The following is a 24,930-nucleotide window of genomic DNA, read 5'->3' on the forward strand; positions in this document are numbered from 1 at the left end:
TAGGATTAGGACATAATTTCAACAATTTCTGGAATGGTCCCATTTCTACTGCTTTGTTGTATGAATCGACACCAACTAACATCCTCAAAACTGGCGATTATAAAATCAGAATATCAGCCAATTCGGAAAAACACTGATGAGGGGCTCAAATATTCAGCCAAGATTTAGTTCTTTATACAAAAATAAAGTTATCTCATTAGTTTGTAAATTTGTTTTCAATGTTAAAATTACATGTATGCCAAAGGAAAAGTAATGATTAGTAAACACTTATTTTTGTGTTTTGAGATAGTTATATAGTTCTTACCGCCCTGAAACTATGTAGACCAGACTGACCTCTAACCCAGAGATCCACCTTCCTGAATGCATGGATTAAAGGCGTGCACCACTACACCATCTGGCTAAAATGCTTGATTTGTATACTTAACAGACCTGCACACTTGAGCTCACCTGAAAAGATCTTGGCTGAAAAGCAGCTGTGAGTGAGCCGGGCGCACACCTTTAATCTCACCACTCGGGAGGCAGAGGCAGGTGGATCTCTGTGAGTTCGAGGCCAACCTGGGCTACATTGGTGCTGAAAAGCCTAGAAAGGGCTCCTATCAGTCCAGGGCGGTGTGTTATGGGCGCACATGACTGCAATGAGAACAGAATGGTGTCTGGTTCAGAACAGTTCTAAATTAACCTGAGGGTCTGTGGTATTGAAGGCTGGGTCTCTGGGAGGTGTCCCTGGGAGGTGGTGGACCTGCAGGAAGTGAGGCCAAATGGGAGGTGCCTGGGCCCAAGGTCTTTTTTTTAAGGATTTATTTATTGTGTGTACAGTGTTCTTCCAGGTTGTATGTCTGCAGGGCAGAAGAGGGCACCAGATCTCATTACAGGTGGTTGTGAGCCACCACATTCTTGCTGCTTGCTGCGAGTTGAACTGAGGACCTCTGGAAGGGCAGCCAGTGCTCTTACCCTCTCAGCCATCTCTCCAGCCCCCAGGTCTTAAGGGTGCACTAAGGCTCCCCCCACCCGTGGAGGAAATGGGGGCGGGGGTGGGGACTTGCTGGCATGTGACCTTGAACTTTCTACTGTGCGATTTCTCCAGAGACAAACCACGGGGTGGGGATGTGACCTTCAACTTTGAACTTCCTAAACTGGGACCTAACCCTTTTCCTAGCACTCTGTGTTGTAGCTGACACAAAGGAATAGGAACCAAGGAATACTGGAGTCGGTGGGTCAGAGGTCACCAGGCACAACAGTCTGTCAAATGCACACTTCTGGCTGGAAAAGCATTTTTTATTTGTTAAACAGAAATAACAGGGGAAACTCTGATTTCTAACTGGGGTCTCCATCCTCTTTAGGGGTGCGCTGTCCACCAACCACCTCAGAGGAAAGCAAGCTTGCCGAAAAAGTCAAATTCTTGGCTTCTGAGATGAATTTATTTAGAATTTTGGAAAGCTGGAGCAGAGGCAATGGGATGAGTGCCCAAATGCCTGGACTCTCAACAACGGGCTCCGGAGAGGCTTTATTTGGCTTATTCTTCCACTTAGCGGGGCCTGCTCGCGGCAGACCTCCTACACTCTGGAGAGTTCACAAGTGAGGTTATGGAGTGGGACGGTGCAGCTGGTAAGGGCTGATTTTCCATCCAAACAGATCAGTGTCCGAGCAGCCGGGCTTGTGGGAAGCCAGGGCTGGCAGGCCTCAGGCCCTCTGTGGGCAGCGGGCTACAGGGGCCTCAAAACTAACCCTGAGCTCCATGGAAAACCCCACACCCATGCCAGGTGGTGGTGGCGCACACCTTTAATCTCAGCACTAGCGAGGCAGAAGCAGGCAAATCTGAGCTCAAGTCCAGCCTGGTCTACAAAGTGAGTTTCCAGGACAACAGCCAGGGCTACACAGAGAAACACTTGTCTCATTGAAAAAAAAAAAAGGAAGGAAAATCCCACACCTGGACACAGAAAGGCCAACTGGGAACAAGTTGGCACCCAAGGTTAAGCTGAGCTCTGCTACTCAGGCTCAGGTGACCCTCAAAAAATCGGAAGACACCCGTGGGAAGCTGATACAACGATTTGGTCCTAGAGATGAGAGAACAAGAAAGTCAAATGGTCTTTAATCCCAGCACCCAGGAAACAGAGGCAGGGGAATCTCTGTGAGTTTGAGACCAGCCTGGATCTATATAACAAGTATCCAGGACAGCCAGGGCTACATACATAGAGACCCTGGTCTCAAAAAAATAAATAAAAGTCCACCTAAGACGCTGGAACCAAAGGATTTCACTCGGGCCCTCGGAGGAGCAGAGGGAAGACAAGATGGAGTGACTGGGGTCAGGCGGCTCTCTGGACAAAAAGCCAGGTGTAAGGGGTTACCTCAGCCAGCTCTTCCAGCCATCCATCCTGCAGGCCGACAGCAATGGGCATGCCATCTGAGGAAGGTGGCCTCTATCACAGGACAGTGAAGGGTGCGCACCAGGGCAAGTGGGACTAGAATGCTAGTCCCAGGGGACCGTGTCAGCCCTGGAGGAATGAAGATGTGGGATGGGGTCCTCCGAGCTAGAGACCAGCTAGGATCTCAGTAAAAGAGGTCAATGGCTGACTACGGGGACCAGACGAGAAAGGAGGGCTCCAGAAGAGCCAGGATGCAGGGAAGCCCAGCTGTACTCAGGCAGATATACAAGCCACCTTAGCCACCTTAGCCCAGGGATGAGGATGCTTTAAGAAGGAAGTAGCGGAAAGCAAAAGAGACCCAAGAGGCATTTTAAACCCCAAGTCACTGAGAATCTGCAGTGGGGAGACCAAGTTAGCGCCACCCCACAGTTTAGAGGAAAGGAGTGGGGGCTGTCTTCTCAGCTCCTCTCTTCAGCTCAAAATTGGAGGTTTTAAAAGCACTCTGGTGAGATGGCTGTGTCCAATCTCCAAGCAGTAACATGACCGTAGTGCTGGGCCTGCTCTGATCATGGAACTAGGAACTTTATCAGCTGCCTGTGCCTCTCAGCAGTAGAGCCGTGGGGGTCCGTGACTCCCAAGCCTGGGTGATTGACATCCCTCCATTCCGTGACAGCGCCATGGGCTTCTTCACAGCGTACCGTCTGCAACTCCTCTCATTCTGACCTGTTCAGTGTTTGTTCTCCTCCTGTTGTTCTTATACCGCAAGTCCGGGGAGCCTGGAGCCCTGGAGTCCCAGTGTCGGCCAGGTACCTTCACTGTGGCTCACACAGCATCTACTGAAGCCACAGTAGCCCCTTCCCTCATCTCTGCCAGTTCCTGTCCAAACAGCCCCTTCCCTCACACACACACACACACCCCAAAATTCGGGGCATGCTGGAGCAGTGGTTCCAACCCAGGCGGCCAGGACTTCCCCCAGTTTACAGGAAGGAATGCATTGGCCACGTACAAAGGTCCTACAGATGCAAGGGTTTTATCGTCAGCCTTATTTACAGAATCTCACATTCAGAACACAACAAAATATCTACAAAGGACCATACAGGTCTGTCTGAAAACAAACTGGTTTATACAGACGAGCCGCAAGGGCCATCTCTGGAAGCTGGGGGCGGAAGTTGAGGAGGCTCACTGCACTCAGGGACTGGATCTTCCCAGGACGAACGCAACCATGGCCCAGGTGGTAACAATGCTGCAGACTCTGTAAGACAAAGACGCAAGTCAGAGGCCTGGGCAGGGCAGGGTCTGCCTGGGGACCAGAGGAAGTGGCACAGGCTCTTCTCGCCATTCCCTCGTTGTCCAACCAAAAGTGTTTTTCTTTTGTTCTCTTTTTGAGACAGGAGCTCAAGTATCCCAGGCTGGCCTCAGATTTTCTAGGTGGCCAGAGATGACCTTAAACTCCTGGTCCTCCGCATCTCCAGGGCCGGGATGACAAGTGTGGAGTGCATTTAGTTTAGGTGAGGCCTAGGAACGAACCCAGAGCTAACCACCCACTCCACCCACTGAGCCACCTCCCCAACACAAATGTCCTTTCAACCATTCTCCAGATGCCAATGGTGAACATCTGCCTCTCGGGCCAATCCCGAAAAGCCACCTTCCCTAGAGATGTAGGTCAGAGATGGGCAGGACAAGAGGTTGCCCGCAAGTAGACTGCCCATGGTAGCCATTGCTCCCACGGCCTTTGGAGCCTCCTAAAGCTTCAGCAACTCCAAGGCTGGTTTTCCAATCGCTTAGGTCCCAACCTCAAAGCCCCTCTCAGGGCTGCTGCTTGCTTGGTCCCCTTCCCATCACACAGGCTGGACCATACACAGCCATACTTGTTCCCTGATGCCCCACCTCCCCATTGGCACAGGAGACGACAAGGCTTTGAAAATGGAGTTGGATTGTATCCCTTCTCTCGATCCCTCAATACTGGGTTTCTCCATAACCAGAGTCCTCACACGTGTAGCGGCCTCCATTGCGAGGGACCATTCCTTACCTTATCCCTTTGCTTGTTCCCCTTTGTTGCCCGCTCTGCTCACCAGGCACCTCCATTCAAGGGCTGCTGCCCCCTGCCTAACTGCTGCTCCTTACTCCTTATTTCCCCGAATCTTACTGAGACTCCCATCATCTCCTCTGCACTGTACCCCCCCCCAGGCCTCTCCTCACCATCTCCTCTGCACTGTACCCCCCCAGGTCTCTCTGCACTGTACCCCCCAGGCCTCTCCCCATCATCTCCTCTGTACTGTACCCCCCAGGCCTCTCCCCACCATCTCCTCTGCATTGTACCTCCCAGTTCTCTCCCCATCATCTCCTCTGCACTGTACCCCCCCAGGCCTCTCCCCACCATCTCCTCTGCACTATACCCCCCCCAGGTCTCTCTGCACTGTAGCCCCCAGGCCTCTCCCCACCATCTCCTCTGCACTGTATCCCCCCCAGGCCTCTCCCCATCATCTCCTCTGCACTGTACCCCCCCAGGCCTCTCCCCACCATCTCCTCTGCACTGTATCCCCCCAGGTCTCTCCCCATCATCTCCTCTGCATTGTATCCCCCCAGGCCTCTCTCCACCATCTCCTCTGCACTGTATCCCCCACAGGTCTCTTCCCCACCATCTCCTCTGCACTGTATCCCCACCCCAGATCTCTCTATTCCCACCCTTTCTCGCATTTTCAATATGCATGTCACCAATACCACATATGGTTCGCTCACTTGCTTATTACATCCCTGTTACCGCCCAACTAGCTGAGCGGTCCACTTTGGCTCAGGGATAAAGCAGGGCCCAGGGGGATGCTCTGAATGAGAAAGCTTCCCGTCAACAGCTCAGAGCTGTTAGTGAGCAGAGCCAGAACCAGACAAAACGGGACCTCAGCAGACAGGTCACTCACTGTAACAGGCAGGTGATGTTGGGGGAATGTCTCCAGTACCGGTACAGGGAGACCTGCAGGGTCGGGTGGCTCCTGTACTCCTTCAAGACACTGCGGGCACTGCCAAAAGAAGTTTGCCCAGGTCAACAATGTGGCCACAGTCACTGAGGGAGAAGAGGGGACTTGGAGTGAGGCACCTACTCCTTAAACTTATTGGTCAGGAGCAGGAACTGGCTTCGAGTGAACCGCCTGACATCGAACTTGCAGAGATTCTGGAACTCACGGTAGACCTGGTGCTCGCTGACCCCAGGCCACCTCCTGACGGTGAGGATGAGCACAGGAGGGCGGATACTGGGGTAATCCGGGCCAGAAAAGTTCTAAAAAACAAAACCAAGAGAAATTCTTCATAGTTCTTACTGACACTCATGCAACTGAAAACACTAGAGAGCCTGGAAGAGGCTGTGCTTGAGGCTGGAGCAGAGAGGAGAGAGGAGGAAGAGATGGATCTATGTAGCTTTGGACGGAAGAAACAAGTGTCACAGGGAGGGAGCAGCCTCCTCCTCAGCTTCCTCTTCGTTGTCATCAGAACCCCACTGCACACCCCAGGACGCATTCGGCAGCTGCCTCCCCACAGGCCTGAGCAAAGCCAGGGAGCAGAATGAGACATACTCACAATTTTAGGAACCCCAGCTCGGATGAGATTCACTTGGTTCACATACGGCGCCAGCACGTCGAGGTACTGAGGGAAGGTGGGCTCGTCGTCGACAGGAACACTGCTGCAGGACAGAGAGAACCCAGAAGCACTTAGGCAGGCACACAGGTTTTATATGCAGGTCCTTGGGCATGGCCAAGGTTCTCAGTAGGGAAACAGGGAAGGGAGCTGCCTCAGGCACCTCTCTCTCTCCTCCTCTCCCAGTCTGGGAGCTCATTCTGATGGGCTTCCCTCTCACACACAAGCAGAGTTTGGACCAAGAGCTCCTGGTCTCTGCTGACCAGCACTGGCAGCAGGCGCAGAGAGCCAGGTCCCTGTTTGGAGGAAGCTCCATTTTATGCTCTCCAAAGGGACATCGCCCTTGACTCCAAATGGCCATCCCTTGCCACCAGCTGCACAGCTGTACCCCAAATGCAGGTCCTGGAATCAGCAGGTCTACAGAGCTGTGAGCTTCTCTAACCTGAGAAGGGTTTTCCAGTCATGAAGCTAAAAGCAATAAAGGGATCGAGGCCTGGCCCCAGGTGCTGAACCGTGCTGCTGCAAGCACCCACTCTGTGCCAGCACACAGCTCTGCCCCATCAGAGGAAAGAGGAAACCAGCTGACAGTCCCTCACATAAGCTCTAAGTCTCGCATCAATATGTCATACAACATTTGTATTTATATCTGTGGCAAAAATATACAAAGGCGGTTCCTAAATTAACAGATTATAGTCCAAAATATGTCTCGCCCGTCCTGAAGAACAGGCCACAACTGTGATGAAACCCTTCTGTGGACACCGAGTCCCGTGGAATTTATGTGACCCACTAACAGTTCGGTCACATATCAAAGTGCCCTTGGTGCTCACGTGGCAGCTCGGGGCATCAAGATGCCACCACCACCAGGGGCAATGCACTGGTATTCCGATTTGGGATTCTGTGTTCCTCCATCCAGGCACCTCCTTGCAGCCTGTATGATCCCGTGATGTGTCTTTCATCTGAACACCTTATCCCCTGGCTTCACTGTCACCTCCAACAGCTGTGAGAACACCTGTAGCTGACAAAGCCAAGGCACTGAGCCAGGAAGTTCTCCAAGAGGAACTAATACTCCAGCCAAACCCTGTTGTGTGAGTCTCCTGATGTATGCCCATCTCCCCATTGCCAAGACAGGGGCAGAACCCATGCAGGAGGTGGGGAGGCAGGAAAGGGCTCCTTAAAGCAGACAGCCTGCTTCTACACTGGCTGGCTCTGGGTGAGAAACCCACTACTACACATTCCTTCTTGGTTTAGGAGGTTCTTCTGTCTTTGTATTGCTTTCATTGGTTGATTAAAAAAAAAATTGCTTTGGGCTTGGTGATAGGGCAGAACTTAGGTAGGTAGAGAGATGGAACTGAATTCTGGGAGGAAGAAGGCAGAGTCAGAGAGACACCATGGATCCTCTGACTGAGATGGATGCCAGTTAGAATATTACCCAGTAAGCCACTGCCACGTGGCGATATACACAGATTAATAGAAATGGGTTAAATTAATGTAGGAGTTAGCTAATAAGAATCTAGAGCTAATGGGACAAGCAGTGTTTTAATTAATACAGTTTCTGTGTGGTTACTTCGGGGCTAAGCTAACTGGGAGGCCAGGACAAACCAGCAGCCTCCTTCCAACACCTTCTCTTTGGTAGCCCTGTGACCCAGAGGTCCTGGTTGAGGCCTAAGGACTTGGTAACAGGATGGAAGGGAGGACACTCACCCATGCACCCTCTCCAGGAGCAAGTGCGCCACTTTCAGAAGAACTAGAAGAGAAAGCCAGAGATGTAAGCGGTCTCAAGGCTTGCAGAAAAGAGCAAACTCAACCCCTACACGCAGACCAGCAAGAACCCAGCACGAATCACAGGAGCAGAACGCCCCTCTAAGGAGCACGTTACCTGACCCACAGAGGAAGGCATCATACGCAGCTTCATGGGGGCACTTGGTCTCCGCTGAGTGGTTTTCCAAAAGAGAGGTCAGTGATTAGAATGCATCATGAGAAAGAGGTCCCTCTTCCCACCCCATTCAACCTTACTAGCATCCAATAGCAACTGTGGCATACAATGTGTGCTCTTCTGCCTATAAACATTTGTCACCCTGGTCTTTGCCATGTAGAGATGGCAGACCGCACCCCACACATTGGGAGAAAACAGGTTCCTGTGACCTGACTATTCTCTGGAAGGCAGTTTTGTGGAGCAGAGCAAGGCAGGTCAGGGGGGGGAACCGTCACCCAAGCCTCTGCAGCCTGCTGCCGGGGGGGGTGGGGGGAACCAGAGAACCCTTAGCTCAGCCCCAGGGCTCTTGGCCAACGGTGTAATGGGCCAGAGCTCAGGAACATACCGTATTTTTTACACTGTCTTGCATGAATAATCTCTGGTCCAGAATTCTTAGTGGGATTCAAGTTACTAATAGGGAGAAAAAAAGGGGTGGGGGAAATAAAAATTAACTCACTAAACGTATCTCCTCTTGTTCTCTGCTTAAGCTATAGAGATCTGCGCTCAGCACATCAAAAGGTGTGGATGCAGTCCTGATGGCGCACGCCTTTAATCCCAGGAGGCAGAGGCAGGAGGATCTCTGTGAGCTTGAGGGCAGCCTGGTCTACAGAGAGAGTTCCAGGACAGCCAGAGCTGTTACACAGAGAAACCCTGTCTCAACCCTCCCGCCCAAAAAAATTTTTTAAGAAAAAAAGGCATGGATCTAAGCGTGGACAGATGAGGTCTGAACGAGGCCACAGAACGAGAGGAAGATAAAGGGGACGCTAACTGGATAGTTCCAGTATGCGGAAAACATCTGGACACTACAGGGAGCAGCCTGCCCTATGGAGCTTGGAGTCTCTGAGTACAGAGCTAATCATATTGTGTTCTGGAGCACAGACAGAAACTCCAGGGTCCTTCCAGGCTGCCCGAAGGGGGTGGCACTGGAGGACAGTCTGGAGCTGTGTGAGCTAATGTGGCTGAAGAAATGAGTGGTAGCATTCGAGCCGAGGAGAGCAGGTGGCAGTGAGGAGCAGACGCGGCCCTCCTGGAAAGCATGGACAGAGACCAAGAGCGAAGGCGCTCCAAAGCACAGGGAGACTCCCAACAGCACTGAGGTCACAGTAAGGCCAAAGAGGCAAGAAGAGTGAAGGTTCAAGCCAGCCTGAGCTACACAGACCACCTCAGAGCCAGTCTGGTTAACTTAGTGAAACCCTGCCTCTAAAAAGTGTTGGGGAAGTGGGCTTAGCGGTAGGGTGATGCTGAGCATGGAAAGGCCTTAGGAGCAATCCCTGCACTGAAGACCAACAGCCTGGAGCAGCTGCAACCCTGAGAATGGAGAAGATGGTGGGTTAGAAACATCCACAGGGTATCACCAGCGGGACACGGCTCAATAGGCAGACGTGGGTGGTGCCGCTCCGAGGCCCTGTGGCTCTGGGCCCAGGGGGGCAGCAGCATCCGGCAGTGTGGGCATCTCCACTGCATCCGCTCCCACCCAGCATCTCACACCTACGGATGCTGAGCTTTCCGGGAAATGGCCATGACGTGCCACACACAGCTCTCAACAGTGGTGATGGAAGCTAAGTTTCAGCAAGCACAAGGCCTGTCCTCAGCCTCCCACGTGCATGACCCCACCTGATCTCACTGCTACCTCCTGAGTTATGTACGTTAGAGTTTTACCTGCTCATTTCATAGATGGCAAGGCTGGGGCTTTTTCAAAGTAGGTTATGAACCAGTGAGTGTCAAATTCTAGTTTAAATCCAAGAAGCACGGATCAGAGCATGGGAATTAAAAAACAAAATTCTCTCCTTACACTAGTGCCCACTTAAAGGACACACGGCCTTCAGCATTGAGCCTGGGGCTCTGCAGACTTAGGAGATGCTGCAAGACCGGGAAGAGGCCTAAGGGACAAAACTGAGTATTAAGCTGAAGATGTCTTCAGGTCATGCCAGGGAGGAAAGCGGAGAAGGAAGCCGGCAGACGACTTTCCCAGAGCGGTCTACTCGGATGGCTGTAGCTGCAGTTCAGCGCCAGCGCTCTTGGCTCTAATGCACGCACAAGGCTCTAGGTTCAGTCCCTGATGCTTCAAACCAACAAAAAGCATGAGAAAACAGCCCGGCCAGCTGTGAACCGCATGACCTGCAGCTGCACAAGGGGAGGAGGGGCAAAGGACTGCTGAGAAAGGTGACAGTGGCAGGAGAGAGGAGGGCACAGGGGGGATGACCCACACGCATTCTGGGAGATGAGGAGAGAATCAAGGGACCAAGCAGCACTCCCACCAAAAAGGAGAAGTCCAGAGCGAGCATCTCCCACGGAGGAGAGAGCCCAAGCTTCAAGGCACACTGTAACACAAACCTTGACCAGTACAAGGGCCACTGCCTGTCCCTCGCCTTGTGTGCAACATCCCGTTAAGCACAGGGCCCTGACTAACCCGTGGAGAGCAAAAAAGCCTTATAGCCGTGGGCATGGGGGAGGGAAGCTGCTCAAGGGACCAAAGACAAGGTCATACTGCTGCACCAGTTTTAGGTTCCTCACCAAAGGCTTCCCTCCAGGGAAGGAGTTCTGACCCTTTTAGCCCTTGTATTTCCCACAAGTCCATGCCAAAACCACAGGGTTACCCATGCAAGCCAGGAAGAGGGCCAGAAAGTGAGTAGCTTGGTTTTAAGTTTGAATGGTGATAGTCAAAGAAATGAGAGGTGGCGGCCAGGGTCCCCAGAAAAGGGACAGGTAGGCAGCGTCTACGAGAAGGGAGGAGGCAAGGAGAGGAAGGTAAACCCGCAGAGAGCAGCCCTGCTGGCCTCAAACAGGGAAGGCGTGTGGGACACAGCTTAGTTGTTAAAGCGCTTGCCTGGCATGCGCAAAGTCTTGGGCTCTACCCCAGCACCCCATAAAACCAGGCATATGGGTACGAGCCTGTAATCCCAACACTGGAGAAGTAGAGACAGGAGGATCAGAAGTTCAGGCCATTCTTGACTACACAGAGTGGGGGTTCAAAGCCAGCCCAGGACACCTGAGATCCTGTCTTAAAAGAAACAAGAAAAATGACTGTTTTCTGGTGACAGGGGAGACAATGGTAAAATGACCACAGCACTTATAAAATGTTCACAAAGACAGGCAGCAGGCTGTGAGACCTTGGCCTCTGACTTCTGACTTTCTTTCTCAGAAGCTGGGCCAAGAATGCTGTCTGAGGCAGGACAAAGGCATGAGGAGCTGGACAGAATGACGGGAAGTCCAAGCAGCTGGGTCACAGAGAGCTGTACCACCAAATTGTCCAAGGAAAAGCATGCAAGTACATGCAAACACATCAAAACCAGGGGGCTTGGAGTGAGTTAAAACCAGAGAAAGGTCTCAGGGGTCCCTCGTGGCCTGGGCAGCCGAAGCTGCAGGCTTGTTCCAGAAGCGTCTTCCTCACCTGCTCAGCACGTCATACACTTCTGAGAGGTTAGAGACTCGTGGGAAACGCAGTTCCTGCAATCATGAAGAACAGAGCACTGTGCTTGGGGTCAACATCTGCTACAGGCCTCACAGAGGGTCACTACCTGGACCCGGCAAATCCCGCCTCACAGAGGGTCACTACCTGGACCTGGTGAATCCTGGCCTCACAGAGGGTCACTACCTGGACCTGGCGAATCCTGGCCTCCCCTCATGACCTAACTGCCCTTCTTCCTTCATTCCAGGGCCAGGAGGCCAGAAGATGTCCCGATGAGCCTGGCTAGGATGGTCTGTCACCCAGAGAACTCAGGTTTCTGTCTAGGGACGTATGAGAGCACAGGAACCCGAGGCGCTGGACTGGGTCCAGGCCGTATGTGCAGAATATCTGGCGTTCTAGGATCAGAAGGCCTTGGGGCAAAGTCAGATTACTAAGTCCCAAGATCAAAGATGAAACAGGTGAGGATCAAATACTAATGGCCTCTCTGGGCAAAACTGCACTGAAGCCCCTCCTCTGACAGCCATCTTAAGCCACCGTCCCAGGACTTTGGAATACTGGTGGAGTCCCCTTGCTCTGTTATTGTTTAATTCCTAAAAGTATTTAAAGTAATTCAATGCCTCCCTTTTCCACACACAAGCAGTGTGTGACCTGGGCTACAGGACAGTCACGTGGGAAGCTTTCACCTCTCACCTGGTACCACTCTAGACCACATACGAAGTGGGGTTCAGTTTGCCGCCTCCCTTGTAATTCTAGCTCTGTCTGAGAACCTAGGTCCTCGGTGCTTCCTCCAGACTTTACAAGGGGTCCCTCATCCTTCTCTAGGGATCCCTCACAGATTTACAAAACATACATCAAGCTCTAAAATAAGCTTTTTGGGCCACACATGATGGTATACACCTTTGATCCCAGTACATGGAAGCACAAGGGCTGTCATGAATTCAGGGTCAGCTGGAGTACCTAGCCAGACCCTGTCTTAAAAACAACAACAAAACAAAACCCCAACAAAACAAAACCCCCACAAAATTGTTGCTCTGTTGTCCAATGAAAAGGACACCATTTACACAAATACAACACAACCGAGGGCTGGAAAGGGTTAAACTCCAGAGAAAGGTGTCACCTGCACAGATTCAACAGCCTCGACTCCAAACCTTCCAATCCGCTCCTTACCTTCCAGATGTCCTTTGTCACATTCTTGGTGTCAATGAGGACCGGAAACAGGCTGTGGATGTTCTGCTTAAACTGGTCATAGCTTTCTGAGGGGGAAGGTCCAGATGGGGACACGTGAATTTGTGGGTTCATGGACACAACACAGACCCACTCTCTAGCCCAGCTCGCCACCAGCACTGACTAGCAAAACAGGGAGAATGAGACAAGAATTGGAAATATCCCTAATCCTCATCTACTGCCATTTTCTATGATAAAGGTAACAAGGCTTTCCAAACCCTAGGTCCTACCTATGCCATCAGCAGCTAACACCGTCCAAGACAAAATCAGCTGAACACCCTATAATTAAGCAAAGTGCCCTGGTAGGAGAAGGGCTCTCGGTGGACTCTTACTAGGCCACACTCTGTGCAGTTACACCATATACCACGAATCAAGTTCACAATGAACAGCATCAACCACACACACACACACACACTTCCCAGACAAGAAGCCAGGTCTCTTCCCACTGCACTCCCTTCTCCCCAGCAGTGACTTCTGCCATGTCCTCTCCCTAGGGTCCTCGGGCCCACCTCTCTGAGGTTTTGGACACCTCACTGCTGACTGCTAGAAAGGTCCTGACCCCTTCCCTCTACCTGCCCACTGCCCACCACCCACCTTTCCCACAGGTCCCACCTGTACTGTGTGGCTGCGGCACCTTGCCATAGCCACAGGCCCCGGGCTCCAGGCCCCCACCAGCTGCAGCCACTTCTCCATTTGCCTCACTTCCCTTCTTCCACTGATAGCCTTTTTATGTTTGCTCAGGTTTTCTGAGTGCATCTTATTAATCTTATTAATTTGCCCTTAAATTCTCTAATATGCTCAAGGCCAGCTGTTCTGTCCAGTCACGTTTTGCAGACGTCCCTCCTAGAGCTGTCTACCTCTTCTTTAGTGTGAACCATGCCTTTGTGAATTAGCTTCAGCCCACCATCATGCTGAGGTCTCTTCTGCCATCTTATCTCCCAGCTAACCAGAGAAGGTAGAGGACCAGGTGAAGGTCACATAGAACATGAGGGATGGACACTTCCCACTGTGCTACACTGCCATTTGTCCATCAAGAGAATCAAGCATGAGAAAGAAGCACAGCCACCAGACAGGAGCCCGGGGAGCCAACGAAATGACATCCACTAGGTTTATAACAGCACAAGGGGAATAGCCATTCCTAAGATCTAACACCTCGTCTACACAAGTGTGTCAGACTCAGAAAAAGGAGAAAAGCCAAAGCACTGAACGACGAACGGTGGGTTCTCTGCTTCACACTTCTAATTTCACCTAAGGTCACATCATGACCCGGCAGCTTCAGGCACACGAAGAGGGTATGTAATCAGACTGACCCTCCTTGAGACGTCTCCTGGTCTCTGAGCAGAAGATGGTACAGACACAGACCTGAGGTTGGGAGAATGCAGCTCTGCCCCTACCTGGAAGAGGTCGGAAGAACTTCTCATGGAGATGCAGAAGGTCCATCATCATGTTGTGTCCTACCAAGGGCTACTTGGAGCAAAGCAACAGGGGAGAGGAAGGAAATTCTAAGCATCAGGCTGACACTTGGTCTGAAATCAGGTTTCTGGGTTTGTTTCTTTCGGTAAAGGCCGTAGCTCTAGATATCTGATAATCCAGTATCACTGCCTCTCAACTCCCACTGAAGGTAAAGGGACTGCTGAGATGGAAGGATGGAAGAGAACAGGAAGGGAGAAGGAGGGGGGAGACAGGGAGATGGGGAGGGGGGAGGGAGGGAAGAAGAGAGGAGGGGGAGGGAGGAAGGAAAAAGGAGGGGGAGATGGGTGAACGATAGAGGCTTGAGGCAGGGTACACACTGGGACTCTGTGAGGCAGACACAATTTTAGGTGTTAAGATGCCCATGCTGCTGCAGGGACAAAGGTGCAGCGGCATCTCACACACACGGTCTTTCCTCAGACTAAGCCACCAAGGGACGTCAAGGCTGGGTCTAGGAAGCTAGCTAGAAAAAACAAAATCAGCAGAAAATTTTACCAGGCTCTCTAGGTTATATGGGTGTCTGGGCTGCGTGTATGCCTGTACATCGTGCATGCCTGGTGATCACAGAGACCAGAGAGGGGTCAGATCCACGGGTGTCTGGGCTGCGTGTATGTCTAGACATCGTGCATGCCTGGTGATCACAGAGACCAGAGAGGGGTCAGATCCACTGGAACTGGAGGTACAAATGGCTGTGAGAAGCCCTGTGGGTGCCAGGAATCAACCCTGGGTCCTCTGCAATAGCAACAAGTGCTCTTAACCACCGAGTCATCTCCCCATACCCCAAGAAACACTTACTAAAAAAAAAAAAAAAAAAAAAAAAAAAAAAAAAAAAAGACAACTTTAATCTCTTCTTGGCCTTCTGAATAAGGTTAGGTGAAAAATACAATTTTATTGGCAGAGAAATCTTCAAAACCCACCACCATTAATACAGAAGGGGAAAAAACAAGAAAAGAAATGCTTCCTACCTTCTGGGCTTTCACCAGCATCTGAAAAAAGACAGAAAAGCCTCTTGCAGAGAGAAGAATCTGCTCCTTCCAACAGCTGATTTGGTCGCAAGAGTCGTGCTCAAGGTACCAGCGATGTGGCTGACTGACTTTCTTCACAACCACCTGCAGCGAAGAAGAGGAGAGCGAGCGTGTAAGGGTACGGCTGGAAAACTCGGGATGGAGGGATAGAAACACACACGTGACAGAAGCCTTGCAGTGATGGAGGAGAGTTATCTGTCTATGTTTCTTTCATTGGTTAATTAATAAAGAAAACTGCCTTGGCCCTTTAAGAGACAGAAAATTAGGTAGGTGGAGTAGACAGAACAGAATTGTGGGAACAAGGAAGTAGAGTTGGGGAGACGCTTCAGGCATTCGCCATAGTGAGTCTCCATGTTGCTCCTCTCCGAGATGGACGCAGGTTAAGATCTCTCCTGGTAAGCCACACCTCGTGGTGCTACCCAGATTACTAAATATGGGTTAAAGGAAGATGTGAGAATTAACCAATAAGAGGCTGAAACTATGGGCCAGGCAGTGTTTTAAAAGAATACAGTTTCCGTGTAATTATTTCAGGTGTAAAGTTAGCCGGCGGCCGGGTGGCGGGACGCAGCCCCGCCGCTTCACACTACATTGCAGAGGCCAGATTTGACTGAACGGGAGAGGGGTGCGGGAACCACCAAGAAGGCACACCCACGTGAGGACTCACCCCCTCATCCTTCAGCACTGTCCAGATGTTGGGGAGGGCCTGCCTCAGCACCAGCTGGACCTCAAAGGCTTGGAACCCTGCAGAAAGGAAGCACAAGGCACACACAGATCCTGGAATACCATCGGACCTACCCACCCCATGGGAGAAAAGAATAGAAGTCAAGGCTCTGGGACTGGTGGATTGCTTCAGAAGCCAACTTTCAGGACACATGAGCCTGTAACTGGTGGATTGCACTGGAAGCCTGCTTCTAGGGCGCCTGAGCCTGTAACTGCACCTGAGGCCTGCTTCCAGGGAGGCTGAGCCACGTGCATGTGTGCCTGCTGTGATGGTCTAGGACAAAGTCCTCAAAGGAGTGGGTCTCAGGAATGCTCTTCAGTTGGGGACACTCTTGTGATTGTTTCTGTAGTTTGCAGCTGTTGATATTAAGCCTGTTAGAGACTAGTACCAGTTACAACTCACAAAAAGCATTTCAGGAGCAAAAAAGTTAAAATTAAATATTTAGTAAATTGAATGTGGTAGTGTATCCCTTTGCTCCCACCACTCTGGAGAGGCAACCAGATTGGTGTAAGTTTGAGGTCAGCCTGGTTTACATAAAAAGTTCCAGGCCAGTCAAGGCTACACAGTGAGAACTGTCTAAAGAAATAAAATAAAATAGAGGGGCTGGAGAGTTGGCTTGGTGATTAAGAGCACTTGCTCTTGCAGAAAACCTGGGTTCTGTTCCCAGCACTCACATGGTGGCTCACACCCACCCGAAACTCCAATTCTGACCCCTAACGCACATGGTGCACACACATACATGGAGGCAAAACATTTGTATACATAAAATAAATCTTTAAAAAATATTTTATATAGGGATTGGAGAGATGGCTCAGTAGTTACGCATACTTGCTGCTTCCAGAGAACTCGGGTTCAATTCCCAGCACCCACACATCAGCTCACAATTGTTTGTAACTCCAAGATCTGACACCCTCACACAGACATACCTGCAGGCAAAATACCAATTCACATAAAATAAAAATAAATAAATAGAAAAAATATTTTAAATAATAGATTCAAGGAAAAAGAGACGTTGTTTTACAAATTGCAAATTTCTTTTTCTTTCTTTCTTTCTTTCTTTCTTTCTTTCTTTCTTTCTTTTTTTTTTTTTTTTTTTGTTTTTCGAGACAGAGTTTCTCTGTAGCTTTGAAGCCTGTCCTGGAACTAGCTCTTATAGACCAGGCTGGCCTCGAACTCACAGAGATCCACCTGCCTCTGCCTCCTGAGTGCTGGGATTAAAGGCATGGGTCACCACCGCCCGGCATATATTGCAAATTTCTAACAACTGACAGGCATCATATCCACTTCTGCATTTGGTTTATTGTGCTACGTTGTGGTCCTTAAACACTAGAAAATGAAACAATAAAAAAAAAAAAAAAGAAAACAGGCCCAAACAGATAATAAAAGTAGAAAAGAGAAAGTTGCCGGCCTCAAGTGACTCTGAGGGTTGGGAAGCTCTATGAGTTCTTTTGGAGGGGGAGGTTTTGCTTGTTTTGAGACACCATATAGACCAGGCTGACCTGGAACTTGTTATGATGACCAAGCTGGTCCTGAGCTTATAGAGCTCTGCCTGCCTCTGCCTCCTGAGTGCTGGGGTGAAAGCAGTGTGCTCTAGACTGCTGGCTGCGTATGGGCTTTGTGTGCTATGCCAATTCACTCCTGATAATTCCTCAGGTACTGGCTGTCACTAAGGAACTTTGTCACTGGGTGACACAGGACCCACTGGCTGCCCCGTACCTTGCTGTTGGGACATCACAAGCCCCTTCCTAGGAAGACGCTGGCTTGCAGTTCTGGTTTCCATGCTCACAAAGTTTGCTACACCAATACCAAGAGAAGGCATGAGTACACACAGCCACTGACCTCATCAGAAACGTCTCTGTCAAGAGGCCGTCAAGCTTATGACTATGGATCCAACTTTTTATATTGTGTTTGTTTTGGGACAGCTTTGTGTAGCCCAGGCTGGCTTTAAACTCACTATGCAGATGAGGATAATCTTGAACTTGTGCCATGGTACAGGCGGGTTTTACCCTCCTTGCTACAGCACCAGGACAAATGGCACAAAAACATTAACGTGTCACAGCTGAGCAACACTTGGAAGAGAGATTTGACCTCACAGACTCCATGCCAAGGGTCCACAGACCACGCTCTGAGCACTGCTACACAAGGTCACGGATTACAAGTTAGTCAAGCAAGACCTCCAGCAGGATGGGAATGATTGGCTCAGGAATGGTTCTCTACCCTTAACACTCAATGCAGGTTAAAAAGCCTCAGAGACTTGGGAATTCCGGTCACGACTTTAACCCCAAGATATTAGCAAATGTCTCAGACTCTGTCATGAGGCATCTGAGATTAGAACTTATGGGAAAGAGAATGTGCTCCCCACCGTCTGATGCGTTGCCATGAAACCCCTGTGCTCCCAGGTGGGGAGTAATAGCCTCCTGCCTACCAGCAATGCCTGGCAGAGTCATCTGGTCACCTTCCTCAGCCAGGTCCAGCCACTGAGTCACCTTGTCAATCACCACCTTAATTTGGTCTTTATCCAGGGAGCTGAAAATGGACAGAGGAAAGCAGAAAGGTTGGCGGAGATCATTCCAGACTCCTAATACTAAGACTAACGTGTCTGGAACCTCTGTTTCTAATGCTGTGACCTCATGGTGAGAATTAGCAGCAACAAGACAATGGTCATTTGTTATCCATATCCTCTCTGCCAGAAGAGGGCAAGCTATTATCTCTGCTCCCCAGAGGTCCACATGAATACAAGACGGCCTTGATGGGGTGGAAGAGGTGCAAGGGGCCCTACAGTGAACACTACTGTCAGGATGTCTGCCCATCTGTGCTCCCAGAAAAATCTGTAATGACTTGGCTGGAAATACAGGAAAAGACAAGAACATAGACCAACCCTCTGCTCCTATGTCAGAAATCTAAGCGCTATCTCCAACACTTGAAAGTAACGAAAGGTTAAAAATTCAAATCGGGGACTGGCTCAGCGGGTAAGAGCACTGGCTGCTCTTCTAGAGGATCCAGGCTCAATTCCCAACAACCACATGGCGGCTCACAATCGTCTTTAACTCTAGTTCCAGGGTATCAGAGCCTATTCTGGCCTCCCTTGGTCCTAGGCACACACTGGTGCCAACATACACGCAGGCAAAACACCCACACAAATAAAATGAAAAATTTTTAAAAATTCAAATTGTTTTCCCTCGATTTTTATTCTTGAACTTTGAGGATCATTTCATTAGAGTTTGAAAGGGAAAACAACAGGGAAGGCAAGCTGTAACTCTAGGCAGCTGTGAGAGCAGCAAGACGGGGTGGGGGGGCAGAGCGCCAGCAGGGCCTTTCGAGTTAGGGTTCAAGAAAATCAAGCAGATTTGGTAATGGAGGTCAGCAAGTAGCTCAGGGGAGGGGCAAGGCTTTAGAGAAACAGTGGGAAAGTCCAGAAGGTCAGGGCAAGCATGCTGAGAATCCTGGCAGGTACCCAGAGAAAAAGGAAAGTCATCCCCCTACTTTGAGTCTGAACTCAGAAAAGCGGGCAGGCTTAGCAGTGAAGTTCTGTGACTTTCTGTCATTCCTTTCAAATAAAACCTACATTCTTAAATGAACATCAATATCAAATTTAAAAAAAAAATAAGAAAAAAAACAGCAAAATATCAAGATTACTAAGACCCAATGAAAACCAAACTTCGGAATCAAAGCTATTTGATTTTTCTTTGTGATGAGGGAGAAAAAAATCTCAATCCCCAAAAGCTTACATAGTCCAAAACTGGCAACTAAGGGGTAGCCACAGCTGACTGGGACCCAAGCTACCACCTCACTGTGGTCACTATGAACCTTAGTGCGAACATGCGGGATGCTGCCGGTCTGGGCTGTCAAAGGAAAAAGAAGCAACCTTGCCCAGGCGACAGAGACAAGCCCCGTGTTGAGCAGGGTCGGGCATTCTAGGGCCCACAGACACTCTGGAGTCTTAGCACTCTGTGTCTCCAACAGTTACCGTGTGAATCCTCCGCTCACACCACAGACACAATTCCATTCTCTTTGAGCACCAAACCTGAGTGAACTTCTTTTATCCTTTCTGATTTTCTTTTTTGGGATGAGGATCATGCTGTGTAGCTCAGGCTGGCATGAACACATAATCATCCTCCCTCACTCTCCGGAGGGCTAGAAGGCTAGAATTGCCAGTGTGTGCCACCGTCTCTGGATCCTGTCTGTGAGGTGTATGTGCTGGCTGTGGGAGAGGGGGCAACCTGTCCTTTCTCAAGGGTTCTCTAGCACTTTGTGAGACAGAGTTTCTGTCTCTCCCTGGCTTGAATCTCACTGGCGAGGCTGCACAGCCAGTAAGCCCAAGGAATTCACCTCCCTCTGCCTCCCCAGTGCTGGGATTACAAGCATATTTTTTAAAAATTTGGGTTTTAGGACTGGAGAGATGGCTCAGAGGTTAAGAGCACTGGCTGTTCTTCCAGAGGTCTTGAGTTCAATTCCCACGAACTACATGGTGGCTCACAACCATCTATGAGATCTGGTGCCCTCTTCTGGCAGACAGGTATACATGCAGACAGAACATTGTATACATAATACATAAATTTTTTTTAAAAATTGGGTTTTAAGGCTCAACTGGGGCCATTCATGGCAAGCGTTTTACCAACTGAACTTCACCTCCCAAGCCATAGTTTTTTCATTTCAAAAATAGCGTGCACACGGGCGTGGGAAGGAGGCGATGGGAGAAGTGTTTTAGCTTCTCAGGAAAGGAGAGGTGGCCAAAGTCATCTCAGCTGAGCGTGGATGGATGGGCTAGTGTCCCCACCTGCAGAGGCCAGAAACACAGTAATGCAGAAACCAAAGGCACTTGGGAATGTGGACCCTACCTCCGGACTCTCCAGTTCCCTCTCAGGATACTATGCTTAATTTTCTTCTCCTGCTCTTCATTCATGTACGGGATGCCATTTTTGAGGAACTGAAGTCAGGAACAGAACGAGATGACTAGTGAGAGCCAGGCAGCAAAGCAAGGGGGACACCTTGGCTTCGTGTAGACAAGGGAGAAGGGACATGGAACATTCAGAGGACCCCTCCCCAGTCACAGTCCCCCCCCCCCAGGTTCATACCTTGTTATAGTCGAAGCCATACTGATTCAAAAACTGAACACTAGACGCCTGGAAAGAGAACTCCGAGTCCAAGATCCCAAACGTTGTAGGAAAGAGAAAGAAGTTACAGGAGTGGGCTACATACCTATAGAGAGTAGAGACAATGGTGAGAAGCCTCAAACTAGTACAGACGGACAGACAGACAGACAAAACAGCCAGGCTCATGCACAGGGTTCTGGGCTGAGCTAGATTTTCATTCTTAAGGATCTGAGTGTTTTCTGAAGGCTGAACGTATTTTAGGTGCTCTGTCTGGGGGCCAGAGAAAACAGGCAATGATACTGTCCTTGGGGAGCAAAGTCTAAAGCAGAAATAGGCCCACAGCCCACCCAAAGGCTCCCCATATTCAGCCAGGGCAGCAGGGCAGTAACCCCCCAACACACACGGGTCAGCCTCCTGCAGCAGCTTCCAGGCAAGGGTATCCCAAAAGGTGCAGCATTCCTTTGACTGCTGGGGCCTGAGAGCGTCTAGGCAGCTCAGTGTCTCTCTGGATGCTAACACACTTTGCTACCTCCCCGAAGACAGCACAAGGGCCAGCTGATGGAAATGAGAGCCAGGACAGTTAGACACAGGACAGGAGAGGGAGGCCCCACAGACAAGGTGCTCCTGCCAATCTTCAGAGCACAGCACGTACGCAAGAGCCAGAAGTCAAACAGTGTTCAGGACAGAGATTCAGATGCCCAAGGCCAAGCTGTCAAACACAGAAGGGACACTGGTATGTGTTACCATCGTTATACATACTTGTTTGATTCTCCTTCGATGCTGGAAAACACAGACAACCCTAGAACAACAGAAGTCATTGAGTACCGAAGCAGAGTCACCAGACGGCAACCAAAGACCAAACATTCCTGCCCATTCTTTGCCCCCACAGACGTGGAGGGGGCGGCAGAATGGGGGTACATCCTCACTGAAAAACAGACTTGCAGCATGAGATCTGCCACACCACAGCTTGTGATGAAATCACCATAATGTGGCGATGGCCAGTTTTCCACACACAGAAGCATTAGATCAGCATGTTCATAGTTTTAAATGAGCCAAGAGTCAGGCCTCACGGCACACACCTGTAACTCAGGAGGTGGAGGAGGACGATCACAAATTGAAGAGTTTGGCTATATTCCTTCTCCAGAGGCTAGGGCAGGAAGATCTCACACTGGGTTTCAGTGAGACTCTGTCTCAGAGGAGATGGCTCAGTGGGCAAAGGCACTTACACGTAAGCCTGATGATCCAAGGTTAATCCCTGGAACTGAGGTAAAGGTGGAAGGACAGACAACCTCCACCAAATTTTCTTCTCATCTCCGCACGTGTCCCACATTAAAAAATGAATAAACCTAAAAAATTAAAAACTCAAAACTGACAAAAAAAAAAAGACAGATTTGACTACTTTGAAAATCACGATATTACTAATAAGCCGCTCAAAGTGGGAAATTTCCAGTGATGGAGAACAAAAAAAAAAAACTTAACAGCAATTTCTTGTTCTTTTCAAATATGTAAGAAATTTTTTAAAAAGCAGCAAAGCCCAAGAATAGAGTGGAAAGCAGGTGTGCACACACAGAAATGTTTATCTCCGGAAAAATCAGGGGGTCCATAAAACCCCCTTTTTTTAATGTTTTTGTATTTGTATAAAATGTTTTTATATTTCATTTTACTGAAAGAGTCAGGACCCCTATTACAAAGGCAGGCCTTGTAAAAGAAATCACATGACCTGTAAAACCTTTGGTACGATCTAGTCCTTCACATAAAGCTTGTGACCCCAGTACTAGAAAACGTAAATCAGAATAAAATTAAGAGTTTTTTTTAGACTATCGGGTTGGATTAAATTTCAGACTCATACTGCCCAGAGTTTTTGTATTGGAATGTACACTTGCTGTAGCTGAGGTCGGTCCCTGAAAACACTGTGGTTGATTGGCAATATTTATCAACAATTTAATGCACACACTCTAATTCTGCAGTCTCACTGACAGAGCTATCCCAGATGTACAAAAGTGTAACAGTGTGTAAATATGAAGACCATCAATACTAAAAATCCATTTAATTGTACACAAATGGTTACTAAATATACCTTATTTAGTACACTAAGTCCTAACTTGCAGTTTGCAATACTATGGAACTGAGAAAAGACCAGGTCCGTATGGTAATGCAGACTTCCAAACTCCAGCAAATGGAAAAATAAAACAAAAATCCCAAATGTAAACTATGTGTACAATCCCATTCCTATAGGTTTTCTTTTAAAAATCACACACACTGGGGCTAGGGAGACATCTCAGTGGTGACAGGGGATCTGTTCCCAGCACCCACACGGTGACTCACTGCCATCAATAACTCCAGTTATAGGGATCTGACAACCTCCTCTGACCTGTGTGGGCACTGCATGCAAGCGGTACATCTGTACACGCATGCAAAACGCTAACGACATAAAATAAACCTAAAAAATTTAAATCGCATATTTAAATACTCTGTCACATATTTTTGCTCAAATGGTGGAATAGGTTTAACAGTGATTGTCCCTGACACTGCTCTGTTTAGGACCACGAAATAAGGCTGGTAAATTCCTGCTTGTACAAAAACTACCACCTTTCACACTATAGGTGCTCCAAGTGGAATACACATACATCAAAACAAACAAACAAAAACAAACCTGAAACAGAACAAGCACACAAAATGATACGTAATGTCTTTGAAAATGGTCAAAGAGCAACGAGAAACCCAGACAGGAAAAAAAAAAAAAAAAAAAAAAAAACCTTCTCGAACAATCCATAACAAAGAGCTGAACATCAGACTCACCAATCTGGCAGATTGTAAATTGCTGAACGCTCTGCCGGGTCTTCACATACCACTCAGACGGCAAGTCAAAAAGACTGTGAAGAAAGAGGCATCTCATTGCACAGGCAAGGGCATCAGAGGCAGGCTCAGCTACCCTCAATCAGGGACCGATTGTCCTTGGTACAATTAGAGAGTACAATTAGAGGTACAAAAGCCGCACCTCTCAACAGGTGGAAGCAACCCATCACACCACAATACCCAACACACACCAAAAAGGAAAAAAAAAGCCAACAGGAACCTGCTGGGAAACAGTGCTGGTCTGGAGGGTCTAATTGAGGCACAGGTGAGGCTCACTCTGTGGGCTGTTAAGACAGCCGTACCTGATCTGCTGGGGCCGGGACAAGTTTGAACGCAGACCTGTGAACTCTATGTCGAGACCTAGGGTAGAGCAAAACAAACGGGTCCTCAGGCCCAGAGCAAGCCACCAGCTTTCACACCTGTAAATGCTCCAGGCGGTACATAAATGTGTGTGCGTGTGTGTGCATGTGTGCGTGCGTGTGTGTGTGTGTGTGTGTGTGTGTGTATGTACACACACGCACATACGCACACATAGCAAGCACCACCTTTCACACTGGAGCTTAGGGTATGGTTCCAAACAGGGGTGACTGGACAACAGTCACAGGAGTCGCGGGTTTGATTGCTTCAGGCCCCCTGTAGGAGTGGGAAAACCTCCTCTCCTTCCTAGGGATGCTCTCTGAGCTCCTCTGGCCTGGAGACCCATCCAGTACTGAACCACACCCACCAGTCCCCAGGCTCTCCGTGGCAGGCGACTCTGATGACAGGGCCTGTCACCCCAGGTACCTTACCCACGAAGTCCGCACCCGCGACAAGCTCCTGCAGGAGTGGGAGGCTCTGTTCAAACTCATCAGCACCCACGTCCATAGCCGCTAGTTCCGGGGCGCGCCGGATGCAGCCGCGTGCTGCCCACGCGTTTCCGCTGCGCAGGGCCTTAAAGCTCGTGCACGTGGCCCGCTTCGTTCGGAACCTGGTTGGTGCGAATTTGCATGGGATACCCACCGCCTTGGTTTTAACTTGCTGGGAAAGTGGAAGCTGTTGCAATCAAGAACTGCCAGCTGTACTGAAGGCATCCTTGGTATCGGCGATCAGCTAGTGTGGCCTTCATCATGTAGAAATGCCCGCTTATGGTACCCCAGTGACCGGACCAGTCTCCACGCTCACTAGTCTACGGTT

At 49.6% G+C, this 24,930-nt stretch overlaps 1 protein-coding gene across 1 annotated transcript; it reads right to left on the reverse strand.

Moving 5' to 3' along the window:
- Positions 1-1,941: 1,941 nt before the first annotated feature.
- On the reverse strand, positions 1,942-24,621 carry Pnldc1 (PARN like ribonuclease domain containing exonuclease 1). The gene is made up of 19 exons (XM_038339247.2): positions 24,482-24,621; positions 24,060-24,176; positions 23,701-23,774; positions 21,661-21,700; positions 20,884-21,007; positions 20,647-20,735; positions 18,234-18,334; positions 15,752-15,828; positions 15,028-15,171; positions 13,987-14,056; positions 12,536-12,621; positions 11,351-11,406; positions 8,306-8,370; positions 7,864-7,917; positions 7,689-7,731; positions 5,931-6,033; positions 5,459-5,634; positions 5,279-5,377; positions 1,942-3,615 (listed from the first exon to the last, which is right to left on the reverse strand). The coding sequence occupies exons 1-19, from the start codon at positions 24,619-24,621 to the stop codon at positions 3,552-3,554; spliced, it is 1,722 nt and encodes a 573-aa protein (XP_038195175.2). The 3' UTR covers positions 1,942-3,551.
- Positions 24,622-24,930: the final 309 nt, after the last annotated feature.

The sequence above is a fragment of the Arvicola amphibius genome, chromosome 8 (assembly GCF_903992535.2).
Source record: "Arvicola amphibius chromosome 8, mArvAmp1.2, whole genome shotgun sequence".
In the NCBI taxonomy this organism is placed as follows: domain Eukaryota; kingdom Metazoa; phylum Chordata; class Mammalia; order Rodentia; family Cricetidae; genus Arvicola; species Arvicola amphibius.

What these genes read in the sequence shown, in the direction of transcription:
- Pnldc1 (XM_038339247.2), bottom strand. Translation starts at nt 24,621, where the DNA reads ATGGACGTGGGTGCTGATGAGTTTGAACAGAGCCTCCCACTCCTGCAG. An exon ending in AAGACAGTGTAAAAAATACG is followed by an intron (nt 7,918 to 8,305) that starts GTATGTTCCTGA and finishes AAAACCACTCAG; the next exon opens with CGGAGACCAAGTGCCCCCAT. An exon ending in CTGACCAATAAGTTTAAGGA is followed by an intron (nt 5,378 to 5,458) that starts GTAGGTGCCTCA and finishes TTCTTTTGGCAG; the next exon opens with TGCCCGCAGTGTCTTGAAGG.